At 40.8% G+C, this 15537-nt stretch overlaps 1 protein-coding gene across 6 annotated transcripts in view; it reads left to right on the forward strand.

Annotated features, from left to right (window-relative positions):
• gria4a (glutamate receptor, ionotropic, AMPA 4a) overlaps window positions 1–15537 on the forward strand; it is a 93799-nt gene extending 78262 nt beyond the window's left edge. The window contains exons 15-18 of one of the 6 annotated variants that reach the window (XM_029445765.1): window positions 866–1113; window positions 4252–4366; window positions 8248–8385; window positions 12193–15537. In XM_029445765.1, coding sequence (XP_029301625.1) covers window positions 866–1113; window positions 4252–4366; window positions 8248–8385; window positions 12193–12357 — 666 coding nt within the window. In that variant the 3' untranslated portion in view covers window positions 12358–15537. Of the gene's footprint in view, window positions 1–865; window positions 1114–4251; window positions 4367–6352; window positions 6468–8247; window positions 8496–12192 lie in introns of those variants that run through there. The other 5 variants (XM_029445766.1, XM_029445767.1, XM_029445768.1 and 2 more) reach the window with 5 other exon arrangements.

A 15537-nucleotide genomic window follows, 5' to 3' on the forward strand; every position in this document is an offset into this window, starting at 1 on the left:
TCCCTGTCTGTGGCTCTCGGGTCCAAGCCCATGCGTCCCTTTTGAAGATGCAGATCCTTTAAAGCAGCTCACATTTGTATATATTTTTTAAAAGGACTGGGCACTGTAGTTTTTAGATATCTGTATTTAATCAGGAGTAAATAATTCATTTGTAGGGGACTATTTTCAGTGGCTATTTAAAGCTACAGGAATGTGTGGAATCGACTCAAAATAAACTACAGTATCCATGTTAGAGAAGGAACATGACACCCTGTGTGGCTCACTGATGTGTTTTCAATGGTTTTTGGACAACAATGGATCTCTAAGGCACAGAGGAATAAGCTACTTGGCTACACAGGCAATACTTGTTTGTAGGATTAAATCATTGTTGGTTTTTCATGTGATTTGATGACAGTATGAATATGGATTATCACCAAGCGTATTATTTAAAGGGTTAAACGTATGGTTCAACAACAGAAAGTTCAACCTTCACTGAGCTACTGCAGTGACGGTCTTTTCAAATTGCCGATATCCTGTTTCACAGAGTCACTTGAAGACGAACTGCTACTGAGTTTCAGTCAAATTGGACAAATAGCCTAAAATGTTACACTATGTTCTTTGCTTGTGAGACCATACCCATACACACTGTTCTTCCTTATCTATGATGTCAAAGATGTTGGCAATTTAGGAGTGACATGGCTACCGTTCTCTCTATCTGTCATCTCTTTTCCTCAAGTGAAATCATTTGTGAGCGATGTAGCCTACATGGTCTTCCTTTGGCACTCTTCTCCTCATTGAAATATGACTTTTTTTTCTGGCCTTGAATGTTAACAAAATAATGCCCATTCATTCTTAATGAACATCTCTTTCCCCATCTCATCCACAGAGGTCAAAAATAGCCGTATACGAGAAGATGTGGTCGTATATGAAGTCTGCCGAACCGACGGTCTTCACCAAAACCACAGCAGAGGGCGTGGCGAGGGTCCGCAAGTCCAAGGGGAAGTACGCTTTCCTCCTGGAGTCCACCATGAACGAATACACGGAGCAGCGCAAGCCTTGCGACACCATGAAAGTCGGGGGGAACCTGGACTCCAAAGGATATGGGATTGCTACACCGAAAGGCTCACAGTTAAGGTGGGTGGAATAGTGTAACAATAGGAGACAGTAACAAAGCTGATACTGTCATATTGCTGCAATATTCCACCTACCCTGCTGTGCCTTTTATACTACATCTAGATTAGCCTGTCACTGCTGTCAGGTGAAAGTCGCCCACACAAATTTAAGAATTGAATTGAAGATGACCGGTATTTGGATATTGTACTAAATTGACTTTGAAGATTATGGCACCAGTGCAATTTATGTATTTATTATTATAAACTACAAAAGCGAAGAAACCGTTTTCACCCAGCAGCAGCGATATAGATGTTGAATGTGCAAAAGTACGTGTTTCATCATGGTTCGCTTAATTCCTTGATTTCTTTCTCATTCTGGCCTCTTTTCTTCATTTTTCGTCTCTCCGTCCGTGCTTTTTCTTCACTCTTTTCTGCCACCTGTGTTAATTTAGGGCCTGTTAGCTCCATTTCTGTGTCCTCTGTCACTGTCATGTGTCCCTTTACGCTCACATCCCTTCTTACTTTCTTCTTTTAACTACTCAGTTTCTTCACAGGGCCACCTTACAGGTAACTTTGTCCATTTGTCTGTCGTCTCGTCTCTTTGTTCATTTCATCCCCAGAGATGGTAGTCGTGATGATGATGATGATGATGATGATGATGATTATGATAATGATGATGATGATAGTTCTGATTATTATAGGAGAGATTTATTAAATGAATTTGACCGCAAGGAGGGGCAGAACTTCAGACTGATGGCGCTACATCCAGAGCCACGAGGGGGAATTTATAGATGAACAGGAGACAAAAAGTGAGAAACAGGAAGTAGAGGGGCCTGGCCAATGGGGGGACTAGAAACTAAACATAATACAGGATCCCACACCAAAAATAATCACAAATGAAAAGAAATAGTAAATTCTACACAAACTCAATTTTTTTAATATGTATGGTAATTGGAAAAACACCAAATTAAACCCAGACCAAGGAGTAATCAGTAGTTTAATTTAAATAAATGTACATCTGAGTGTAAACCTAACTAAAGAGAGCATAAGCTGGAGGAAAGGAATGAGAAAGTGACTGAGTTTAAGTTCTAAAGTTGGTCCATTTGTTTTTATTTTCCCTCAGCAGACATTTGTTTATCGGGCTTGTTAACTTGAGCCGACAGTAACAGTCCCAGTAGGTCTCACTGAGGTATTCTGTCAATGCAAATAATTCATTTTTCAGGTGACTGTGACAGCACTATTGTAATACTTTGTCTTCACGATGTTACAAGTGCCTGCTGAGGGAAAATAATTGACTAAATTCAGCAAAACCGGGCCACTTGCTCTCTCTTCTCTCCCTCCATCTCTCTCTGTCAGCATTTCAGATTTGCCTTATGAAAGGCAAAACACAAACAGCACATCAGCCTCACATCCTGTCCTATAACTTTTCCCCTGTGTGTGGTGCCAACAAGTCCCACAAAGCCCCAGTCACTGTAGTCTATCTCTTGTTATTAACACAAAGGTTTTTCCGTTTATGAGGGAAAAGTGACAGACAGCGGGTGGATAGGTCCCTTTTTTTAAGCCCCCTCCAGAACACATTTCTGGGACTATCCACGGTTGTCTCTGGCTTCTCTCAATCAGCGGAAACCCGATCTACCAGGTGCACGCATGTGGCAGGAAAGTGTGCACGTCAGGTGAGCCTGCCCCTCCTCTCGGTGCACTTATAACAGCGCTAATTTCACTTGATGAGGATAATGAATACCCTGATGATTAGGAATGTATGAAAGTATAGCTTTTGATTTGATTATTGATATGTGACTGTTATTATCATGACTGAAAAAGATGTTTGAACTGTTTTTCATCCATACCTCTTACGTTGATGAGATTAGTCACGGCTTGTAGGTTAGATCACCCCAGAGAACACGGTCTCTCTCTGAATCTCCTGATTATCTTTACTCACAGAGCTAAACCTAGAGAGGGCTTATGTTTTTACTCTTACTTTCCTAATGTGTCCTGAACTGACAACCTTTCAGTCAGGAGCCAGCTCTAACCTGCAGTCTACCAACACACTCTGATGTGAGATACCTCCAGATAGGCAGGTGTACAGACAGACTAACAAACAAGCAGGCAGCGACTGCAGTGACCTTTTTGTAGAGATGCTCCTGGCTGATTACAGCATCTCACAAACAAAAGAGTGGTCAGCAGTGGGTGGCAGCAGAGAAAAGACTGACAGGAATGTCTTTTGCAGATGGCTGTATAAAGCAGAGGTGCACCAAAGCAGGAGAGTCGGGATGAATTAATTTATAAAGGGCATGCATGGAACAAATTGACAAAATCATTCAGCCCCTGCAGCCGTGTTTTGTAGACACTCCTCTGGACGTCACAGTAAGGGAAGAGGCCACATATTGAGCGGCAATTGAGATGCATTTGCAGGAATAATGAATTGTTGAGAATTGGGGCAAATTAAAACAGCTGGTTTTCTATGTTTCATGCGGTGGCAATGTCGGTCTTATAAAGGGCATTGTATTTGCGTGTGAACTGATATAAAGACCTGAGCTGAACACATGTACGCACACCGCATGAATGCGTGATATTTAGCCCCGTGTCCCTGAATTTTCTTTGGAGGTCAATCCCTTCAGGGGTGCTGTAGGAAACTCAAGCCCACACACACACACACACACACACACACACACACACACACACACACACACACACACACACACACACACACACACACACACACACACACACAGATAGAGAGTAACAGAAAGGAAGGAGAGCATCAGGAGGGGACAAGAGCACCATCAGCAGGCTGCAAAGACCTGGTTAACACAATTTATACCGGCAATCTGACACTCACTGTTAAGCATCCTATCTTAGTACAGCCCGGTACACGAGAGCAACAGCGGAGGGATAAAGCAAAACTTTTTTAGAACAGAGGAACATTTTAAGAAAGCAACTGAAGTAGAAAAATTAAGAGAGGGCGTTGTCTGGGGTGCATCCTTCCCCACTAACCCACCTTTGTCCCTTCAACCCTTCTGATTTTCCCCCCCTTTGCTCCCTCTCCTCCTCGTCTCCCTCCCCTTCTTCCTCCTGGCTGTGGTCCACGTCCATCTTGTCTGTTTGTCCCTCCATCCTCTGCTCTGACCAATCTTATCTGTCCCTCCTTTTTTACTTAAAGAAACGCGGTCAACCTGGCCGTGCTAAAGCTCAACGAGCAGGGCCTGTTGGACAAATTGAAAAACAAGTGGTGGTATGACAAAGGAGAATGTGGCAGCGGGGGAGGGGATTCCAAGGTTAGCCCTCTCTGTCTGACCACCCCACCACTGGGGGGACAGGGGCCGCTCACCGGCTAGGTAGCCCGCGACGGCCCCCTACCCAGGAGTGTAACACATGCATCTGCCCTGGCGAAGAGTCAAGCAGCACAGAGTGAGGGCAAAAATGACACCCTGAAATCTCATGGGACACCCTGCAGCTACAAAAATAGGCACAATGTTGCATCTGCTGTCAGTGGTGTGTGCCTTTTTTTAATGAAAGGTTCAGACCCGGTGACAAAGGTTCAACACTTGAGCTTGTTGAGACACAGAAATTGAAAAGGAGCCCTAAAAAGCCCTAAAAAGCCCTAAAAAAAACGAATTGGCTGACCCTTAGAGAACCAATATTATTTTTTAAAACATGGATATATTATATAATGTCCTTGTTGAATGTTAATGTTGAATCATTAGGAGGAAAAAAAATTCATTCTCAATATCATGCAGGGAAATATGTCCCCTTTGCGGGTGAGTGCCTGCCAAGATAAATCAAGCACACCTCATGATCACCATTTCCAAATGTGTTTGGCACTGATCGGGTAATGCCCCTCTTAAAGGACAGAGAGTGAAGGTGGAAAGATAAAGAGAGCAATTACTGTCAAGACAGGAATATTCGCCCCCTAGTGGCAGCTCTGGGGAGAAGAACGAGAGGCTTGACTGAGAGGAAAATTGCAACAAAGACAGAGACACTGAACCTTATCACTCCTTCAACTGAGAACGTGTTGGTCGAGTACATGGCAGAGGAAATGGGTTTTAAAATGTTTAATGGAAAAACGAGACCCAAGTGTAATTGTAGCTCTCGGGTTCTTTTAGGCTCAGGTTGAGTTGAGGGAGAGAGGACGATGAATAATTGATAGCAACAGAATGCAATTACCGTATAAAGTTTCAAACATCTCTTGTTCGTTTGTCAGATTTCAACAATTCAAGTCCTTTTTCATTTCAGTTCTCACTATTGTGTTAAATTAAAATATTTATACCGCACTTTTGGGGCCTGAAAGGATTCTTGTTATGTCTAAGCAGAGTTTAATTTGATTCCTGTACTTGTTTAAATCCTACTTCTATCCTACTGTTTTCATACAACAGTAGCATTTGTTAAAACGTCGGTACAAAAACCAAACAGATGGGCATGTTTTCAGAGCTAAGAACCACATTTCCTGCTACCAATGTAGAGGAAAAACAATATATCAGTGGTTTGGGGATGTTTTCCAGAACAGCTGTCTTACTAGAATATAGATATTTCATTTAAAACAAATGTCATCCATATGGTGGTGCTAGAGGAAATATCAGGGGATCACCAAAGTAATGTGGATGAATTATCCGGGAACCATAATGTTTTTTACCAATTCATTTAGTCGATAGTACGTATTAGTAATCGCCCTCTGCAGACCATGAATACAGAATTCCAATCTACCCACAAATTGTCGAGATATTTCAGTCCGGACCAAAGTACTGACGAGATGACAGTTTCCTCGCAGGGAAAATATTTATTAAGGAAGCGAAGTCGGATCTAAGTGCAGCGAGAAAAGATCACACCTGCAACAAGACGGGAGCTTCCTCTAGCCTTCAAAGTCTGTAGAGTTTATGTAATCCTCAGCTACACATTCAAAGCTTTCTCACTGTAACTCTCTCTCCCAGTTGTAGCACAGTGCGAGCCTGACGCCAATAGTCCTGGCTTAACAGTACTTGCCTCTGGCTCAGTGTAGGATCAGCTGGGGCAGCATGGGTGTGTTACCTGGCGTGACAAAGGTGGGTCCCACTCATATGTCTGTAGCTCGCCTTAGCTCCTCGCTCCCCCCAGCCCCTCCTCAACGAGCCTACACACATGTACTCAGTGGGATCCATGCTAGGTCACTTGATGTGAACTGAAGTGCTTTTCTATGTAACTGAGCTGTGCAATGCAATTGTGAAATACTCTAATAACATAAAATAACATGTCCTATGATGTTATTTATGTTATTTTTACACGCGAAGAACCCCGGTAAACCTTGCAGTTTTGAAACTGAGCGAAGCAGGCGTCTTAGACAAACTGAAAAACAAATGGTGGTATGACAAGGGAGAGTGTGGACCCAAGGACTCTGGAAGTAAGGTCAGTCTCACGCTGCTGCGGCCTTCAGAACGCTAGCCTGAAACTTTCACCCTGAATACGCTCCAGATTACAGAAACTACTGTTTTAGCAATAGTTAATATTCTCAATTAGCCTGAAACATATCTTGAATGTGCTCCACAGTAGACTAAACTGTCCATTTAGTGATTCCCTACAACATCTTTCTTACTTCAATGTTGATGCTGGAAACAAATTTACCCAAATATGCATCAGGTTAACTCAAATTCTCAGTTTATGTAGCAATCGGTGGCAACCCCATGTTCATTACAGTTAGCATTAGAATTACAATGTCAATTGGGATGATCATCAGCCAAGTTTCACTTTCACGTTTTTGTTTTGATCTCAACGCCAGCCCCACGTTTTTGGTAACCTGGAACTCCAGATGAAATTACCACTGTTTCTTTAGCTTTAGCGTGACTAACGTTTTATGAGGATGAGGTTTTATCTCCATAACATGGAATAACATGTGGTAACGCTTCATATTACAGGTCCATATTTTAAAAATAAAATAGTAGTTTTGGTGCTAATTTTAAGCCAAATAAAGAGCAATGTTAAATGTACAATATTATATTTAGTTTATGCAAATAAATAAATATACCAAGACTTCAGTGCACATCAGACATCAACAGACACGCAATCAATTTTACATATATGGAGAACAATAATAAATGACTACTGAATTAATGATTGCTTATGTTTGAGTGGAGCAGTCCTTTCCTCTTGAAGTCAACAACTGCATATAAACTCAACATAACTGTTTCAACTATAGCTAAATAAACTCCCAAACGTTCCTTATTTTTAGGAGGTTTCCCACAACAGAAGTAGAAAAGTATAGACCTGTGAGATAAAACTTTACCTTATCTTGTATCAGCATTTTCTATTAAAGTGCTACGGCTAACTTATACCCCATATCTCCCAGTTAAATATGTGTTACTGTTTAGTTTCAGAGTAAGAGCAGAAGTTCCTGAACAGAAAGATGTTCACGATAAAGAGTATAGGACCCCCCTCCAATGTAGACGTTTAGACTACTGGAGCCTTTAAATTCCATTAAAACGGCAATGAAATGTCATCCCCGCTCAAATTAAAGTCTGCTCTTTTTGACTTAATCTAGATGTTGATTCAAGCTGCTTTGATATCATGTTACTATGTTGTAGAAATGTAGAATGTTCTGTAGTTGTATTGACTTTTGCAGATGTGTAGTATGTAGTAGCTGTTGTGGTGATAGTAGTTTTAATTGTAGTTGTAAAAGTGGAATGTAATTGTACGATCATTCATAATTAAGTGATAACAAATGTAATTGTAGTCGCGTAGAATAGTACATAACAACTGTATAACACCAGAATGTGTCACTAAATGATGTCTTTCTCTGAGAGTCTCAATTTCTCTGTCTAACCCACCGTACCCTATTGTCTCCGTCTGCTTTTTCCCCACCTCTTTTCCCATACTGTCACCTCCCTCACCCCCTCCTTCACTTCCCTCTCTTGCTACTTACTCCTGTTGTTCTTCTCTTCTCCCATCCCTCAAATGTTCCCTCCCCCTCTTATCCCACCTGCCTTTCTCCTCTCCTTAATCACATGTTGTGTTTTTTATGCACCTTCCTAAACTTCATCCTCTATCATCCTACTCTGCTCCTTCACTCCTTTTGGTTTTTCACCTTCTTTCACCTTCTCTTTTCCTTTACCATCGGCCCCTTCTCCTTTATATCCACCCCTCTGCTGCCTCCTTTTCCTGGTCCCCAAACCATCCCACTTCCTCTCTGCAGGACAAATCGTCCCAGGCTCTGAGCCTGTCCAACGTGGCGGGGGTCTTCTACATCCTTGTGGGCGGCCTGGGCCTGGCCATGCTGGTGGCCCTGGTCGAGTTCTGCTACAAGTCACGGGCCGAAGCCAAACGCATGAAGGTGGACCTTAGCCCCCCCCACTGCCCCAGCCCCTCCCCCAGCACCCAGAATCTAGCCACTTATAGGGAGGGGTACAACGTGTACGGCTCCGAGGGGGTCAAGATATAGGGGTAGGATTTAGAGGCTCCCATATAGATGGGGTAATGGTGGTGTTGATCATGGTGGTGGTGCTGTAGATTATTGTATTGTCAATGTAGAGGCTGACGCAGCAGCCCCACGCAACGTGTTGTTCTTCATGTGGTGATGAGGATGTGGTCAAGCATTGTGGAACCAATGTAGCTTTTTATGTTTTGTTAAAGCTTATTTTTTTGCTGTTCTGTTTCTTTAATGGCCTAATATTTTATTAGATTTTTACATATTTTACCGTTTTTGTTTCTTTCATTCTTTAGCATTTCACCCCCGGCTAGATTGGGGTTACATTTTGTGTGACTAAAGATTTGGTTCCATCGTCTTTGGCTGCAGATGATGATGATGATGATGATGATGATGATGATGATGGTGATGTTGACATTGATGGTGATGCTCTTGGCTCATGACTTGACTAGGCACCTGCATTGTTATTTTAACTAAAAGTTAACAAAATAATGTCGGAGCAGGGATGCACAACTCCATTTTCAGGGGCTAGCGTTGTAGTAATTTCATATAACAATTGTTCTTTTAATCAATTAATCTGCCAATTACTTAATTATTGCTTGTTTTGTCCAACCGACAGTTAAAACTCAAATATATTCAGTGTACTATCGCAAAAGTCAAATCCTCATAATTAAGAAAAAAAAGCTAAAAACAAAGTTTATAAAAGTTACAAATTGTATTAATACCTAAAACTCGTATGTTAAAATCTCTAATGTTTCAATTTCATCGTGTTAAAACTATTTTAAGGTTGTAGCAACAGTCTAGGTACTTCTCTACCCTGAGAGCAAGAGTTTGTTACTCTGGTGTTCCTCATTAAAACTATGAATGCTTCCAGCTACATATTAATTGGCTTAACGTGTGGACACCAATTAGCACATATTTGTGTCTGACTAAAACTTTTTCATCCATATTGTGATAGATAGATAAAAAAAAACACCATTAGGTTGTTTTTATGTCAGTGTATGTCCTCCATAATTTCTTTAACTAGACTTGTAGCCCCACTGCCATGTCACAAAGACATGAGGCATGAGCTTACTTGAAATGCCTAGTTTGCAATTCCAACCAATTTAAGGTGAGACTGCACTTTTGACAGTTTGAGCAAAGTTTCAAACATTCCCTTGAAATACTGATTTAATCTCATCCATTCAGGTAAAATGTATAATCAGGGACTTTTGAGTTATTAAGGGAACAAATGAAATAGCAGGATTACTTTTTTTTTTTACCCAGCAGCAGTTTTTAATTGCTTTTATTGTGCGTTGATTGTGTTCGTGACTTCTGTAAAATCTGAATCCCTGAATCTTTTCTAATATGCACCTAATTATTAGTCAATCCCTTATTGGGAAAAAGTTAAATTTACTCATCTTGATTTCTAGAAGCTAATCAAAATGGTAGAAGAGGTTTAGTTTTGATTACCTCATTATGCACTCACCGATCGGCATTTACCAAGTTTTTTATTTCAAATGTTAATCCGGCGGACGAGGCCTAGAAATATACATGTGGATCTTATTTACCAACGGCAAACCAAAGTGCAAAAATCGTAATCCATATATAGTAGTTCCTGCCGAACTGATCTTTCCCAGCTCTGGTGGCGAGTGGTCGGCACTGTCTCCTATCCTGTTTACACTGCACCTTTAATGTGTCGTCCATAAACTGGAGTTGTGCACCCCTGTTGTCGTAGATGGTCCAAACAGGCACTCTGATTTATTCCAGCCCTGACAACTTCCAAACAGCCTAGTTACTTAGTGTAAATGCAGAGGAATAATTGATGAAGCAAACACTTCATATAGAACGGCTACTTAGTGATGCTGTTGTTAAAACATGACTCGTGTTTATCGATGTGAAAGAGCACTTAACTAGAGTAAGAGGAAACCCTGGACCTCACTTTGATGATCTGCTTAACAAACCTTTTAGAGGCATTATAAAGTCATTAAGCAATACCCAGGATGCAAAGATAAAGACGGGTAGATGTGATACACTAAATATTAGCTAGTATCTGTCTAAAGCAAACTTTAAATGAAGTATGAGGTTTAGCACAGATAAAACATTTTGAGAGTGGAACCACTAAATATAGTTTCTTTGAAAAATGTCTTCCATGTTCCTTAAAGTAGTCTGTTCAATGTTTTCTCTTTATTTTTAATTGAGCTGTACATCAGCATGATAGCTGATTAAATTCTCTCATTAAAAGAGAAAGAGAGCAAACTTGTGTCTCTGTTTCAGGCAATGTATCAGCAAACAGCAAGTAGGGATTCAGATGAAAAAATAGTACTTTTAATTGCCTGTTTTCAGATTGTTTTCTAATTCAAGTATTAAAAAAATGGCTTTCATAAGACTCAATATTGTATATAGGCAATTAGTTTATAAGCAGCACATCAAATTGCTATGTTTTAGAATCCAAAGATGAAACTGAACCTTGTTTTCTTCTCTAGGATCATTTACAGAGATTATTGCCAATGATTACTGTGGAAAACCCTCTAATGTCACTTATATCACAGACATTTTAAGAAGTGTTCCAATCACAGCACATGCGATATCAATCCAAGTCATTACATGTTGAAATAAAGCTCATCGATATAACTGTGAAACATCACAGAGTAGTCTGTCTGTGTGAAGTGTCGCCCTACTCTGAGCAGTATATTCAGTCAATCCCTCTCTATAAATCTGAAACCTTGAATGAAAAATCACTCCTTCATGTTTTTCCTTTTGTCCTTTCAAGTCCTCACCTTCCAAATCCTCTCAAATCCTAACCTGAATTTTCCAAATTACTGAAACCCAGATCCCAGAAATGCATGGTCACCTATGAAATGCAGATGTCTACAACCCAAATCCTCTCGTCTACTATGTACATGTTTGTTGATCGTTGCCTGCTTTTGCATTTACTTTTGCCTTTTGTAAAAAAAAATCTGTTACTATAGCGTTTTCACTGTGTTTTAGTGCGATTTGAATGTGTAGTTTGGGGTGCATTCACACAGAAAGTCACAGGCATGTCTCTCTGTAGGTCATTTAGTTTAACAACACTTAAAGTTGTATATAGTACTCACCTCCCTAGGCTCTCTATAGGCAAACAACCCAAAACATTAAAACATATCAGTGCAAACAGGCTGAATGAATCAGATCAGAAATGTTTCGGATGTTTTATAACCTTCATTGCTGTCTTTCGTTTAGCCTGCTTGCACTGATATGCTGACATTAAAAAAACCATAGAGAGCTTGGGGAGGTGAGTGCTATAGACAATTTATATTGTTTATTAGTGAACTATTCCTTTAGAAATATTCAGTAACTCTCCAGTAAATGAGTAACTTACTTCCTAGCAGGAAGTAATAGTTTACTGTCCATGTAACTTGCTGGTACCAGCTGCAGTTTGCTTACAATATGAGCCTTACAACAGCATAAATCGACTGGACTGCAAACGGCAGAACCTCCACAGTATTGTTTTGACTATGTGTGTGATTGCACCTCCAGACCTTTCTGACTGTTAGCATACTCGTGTGTTCAGTGCGTGTACAGGCACATGCATGTATAAGTGTTCTTTGTGCATGTGTTCTTACAGAAATATCTGTCTTTACCCAACTTTGTTATTGTACATTTTTTTCTACGCCAATGTCATGATATTTTCAAACTAAATCACCACTCTGCCATCTCCACCCTCTTCTGCACCCTCCACCTCTCCTCATATAGCTGTCTTTTTCCGAAGCCATGCGGAACAAGGCCCGTCTGTCCATCACAGGAAGTGTGGGGGAGAATGGCCGCGTCCTGACGCCAGACTGCCCCAAAGCCGTGCATGCTGGCCACGCCTCCCTCCGACACCCCGGCCTTGCAGTGGTCTCCTCCGGACTGCCCTGAAAACCAAAAACACCTGCCGTGCCTTAACGACACACAAACATACAGACTTCAACAAGGACACACCCACACACACACACGGCCACATGCAATCACACACTTACAGACAAAAACATGCATATAATTACAGATACTCAAATACAAATACATTTCTACACACTTGAATACACAGACTGCGCATCGTCATCTCACTTTCCTGCTGCCATTGACTTATTTTACAAGAGATAAGTGAAATTCAAATGTGAAGCGAACAGTGGAGGAAAAAAAAACAAAGGACAACTTTGACTTTCACACTTGCCTGCAGCATTAATTTTATCGTTTTCTGGGAGGATACCATCCTGATATCGACAAACCGACAGGAAAGCCAGCACAGACTTACGTGAAATGAACTATGAGCTTTGAACATGACCGCAAAAGTGATCATGATGATGATAGTGATAAATATGATGATCGCAGCTGACTGTAAAAAAAAAAAAGACAACCAAACAACTATGTTCCTGCTCTGTCTTCGTTGGACAGTGTTGGCCAATGAGCCGCAACCCTCGACAACGCCTTACTAAGACTACAAACATTGTTTTCATCATCATCATCATCATCATGGTCATCGTCCTCTTAACTTGCCTGCAAAGAGTGCCAGGTATTATCACCATTAGAAGACCAGAAAACTGTAAGCTTGAACGTTCGGACCGTGCAAACCTTCTACTTTGCCGTGGACTGTTCAGACTGAATGAAAATGCTTTCTTACTACGCATATAGAATCGTTTCTCGCTCCCCCAAAAACCAGCGAGATAATCAACCAATACAGAACAGAAGTAACCTCGAAACACACGTGTGGCTGATCTCGACCACAGAATTCACAGGGGTTTGTAAAGAAAAGAACAGTAGTAGTTAATGAAGTCCTTCATCAACAGCATCATCATGACAGCAGAAAATCGATCATTACTTTTTGCCGAGTGGCAAAGGTGAGGTTTAAACTGTATATTCAGTGATGGAAAGAAAAAATAAAACACATGGGCGGATCTCAAACGGCTTCCTAACCAAGTGCTTCTCAACCTGAATGCTGGGGTCTTATAGAACAATGAATGATGGAGGACATGGGCAAAAATATTGTGTTTGAAAATTAGGGATTACAACTTTTAATTATGGAAAACTAATTCTGCCTCCTTGTTAATTAATCCAAATAGCCGGGCAATTGAAAAGGCAAATCAAAGTTCATCATTCTTTGCATGTTTCCCCACAGTGGGGTGACATGGAGTAGTAAACCATTTGTTTTAAGTGCCGTAATAAGGTTGAGAACCACTGGTCTATGCTGTATGCGCTTCATTTGACTTGAACTATAGGTATAATTTTCAATTTCTCTCAAATGAATGCCTCTAATGGGCAGTTTGGTTGTCATTTGAGATTCTCAGTCTTTTCCACTGGCCGGGGAAAGGTACCATATCAGAAAGCTTGCTTTTGAAAACTGTTGTAAATAACTGCGTAGCAAAACAGAACTCACCTGTCTTTTTTAATCATATTAGATAACAATTCATTGCAATAATGAATATAAAAGAAATTGCCACTACTTGTAATTAAGATCAAATCTTTTTTATAAATCTACATATTATATATAATACAAATAAATATATATCTATACGTCTATAGAGAGCTATAGAAAACATTGATCACAGATTGTCAGAGGCCATGGCATACATTCTGTTATATGGCTGTTTTTTTGATAACTTGAGAATATTATTATGCCACAGTCTTTGTGTGTCCTGCTCAACACTGAATGTCCATCTGGCACTCACACGGACACACACGTAGAAACGCACGCACACACATTGTTGCATACACAGGGTCAGCTCAGCGTGATCACTCCAGCACCGTCAGAGGTTCGCACCACTTTATTTTTGCCTGTCTGTCTGTTTCACCAATAGTTATTCACTGTTTATTATTATCTAACAGTGTTTCCCCCCCCCCCCCCCCAAAAACGTTCTGTTGGTGGGCTGCAAAGGCCCCTGAAACAGCATGTAGATGCCAGTGTTCAGCACTGGAGCTGATACACATTTAGGCAGGCCTCTAGAGAGGATGAGCCACTGCGATGACTGAACTGTAGGGAAACAATGCTGTCTGACATTTGGAGAGTGTAGCATTTGTGTTGCCTTTCATATCGCCTCGGTGCGTTTTGTTATTTCTCTTCTCACCAGATGCGAGTCAGCCTCGGATTGAAATCCAACATGAGTTCAAACTGAGCAGGATTTGCACTTTTTGGGGACATGTTTGGGTCCATCATGCTTAGCAACAGCAATCATTCCTTCAAAATGTTTAAACTCTGGTATATATCGTATGGCAAATTTGGCACACCCACTTACTGAAAATAACATTTTGTTGTGAAATTACATCATTTATTTTGTTATTCTACTGTTTATCCTTTACCCTACCTATCCACCCCTCAAATCGTACTTGTTCCTTCTCTTGTTTTGTCTTTCCCTTCCACCCTTTTCTGCTTTCATCTCCAGAACTCTCTGTACAAAGTGCATCTAAGCAATGACTTTATTTTCTGCCCTGAGACACTGCTAAATAATGGTATCGAGAACTCGAGACACCAACTGGCAATCTGGGTTTCTCCTGGCTCTTTGTTCTGAACATTGCATAAGTTGTAACCTTTCACACGAAAGAAACACAGGAAAACTTCCACTTCTTTGTTGAACTCACACGCGTACCTCATCACACATCAAGTCCAGCATCAAATGTAATCAAGTCAAACTCATCAGACACAAGAATAAATAGAAAATAATATCTTAAAACCACAAGTATTTTAAACAATAACCTCTTTCTGACAGAAAGGAATAAGGTAGAGAGTTTCCGATCGCCTCCTCTCAGCCCAGGGGATCAGTGCAGCAGCACTGCAGCAATCCAGCACGAGAGGAATAGTGGAAATAGTTTCAACAGTGGATACATTTGTGAGGAGACAGTTAACACTGATCTAGTAATCACCACACCAGGCAGACTGTACATGATACTGTTGTGTTTATTTCTTTGCCACCTCCAGCACATAAGATTTCATGCGTAGACAGCAAAAAGCAGACTGCTGGGCTGTCAACACTCTGGCTTTAACACTGTTTCTTTCTTTCTTTCTTTCTTTCTTTCTTTCTTGTCTTTCCATTTGGTTTCTTTTTCTAGTAAAACATCAATGCTGAA

This window comes from Cottoperca gobio, chromosome 13 (assembly GCF_900634415.1).
Source record: "Cottoperca gobio chromosome 13, fCotGob3.1, whole genome shotgun sequence".
NCBI classification, from domain to species: Eukaryota; Metazoa; Chordata; class Actinopteri; order Perciformes; family Bovichtidae; genus Cottoperca; species Cottoperca gobio.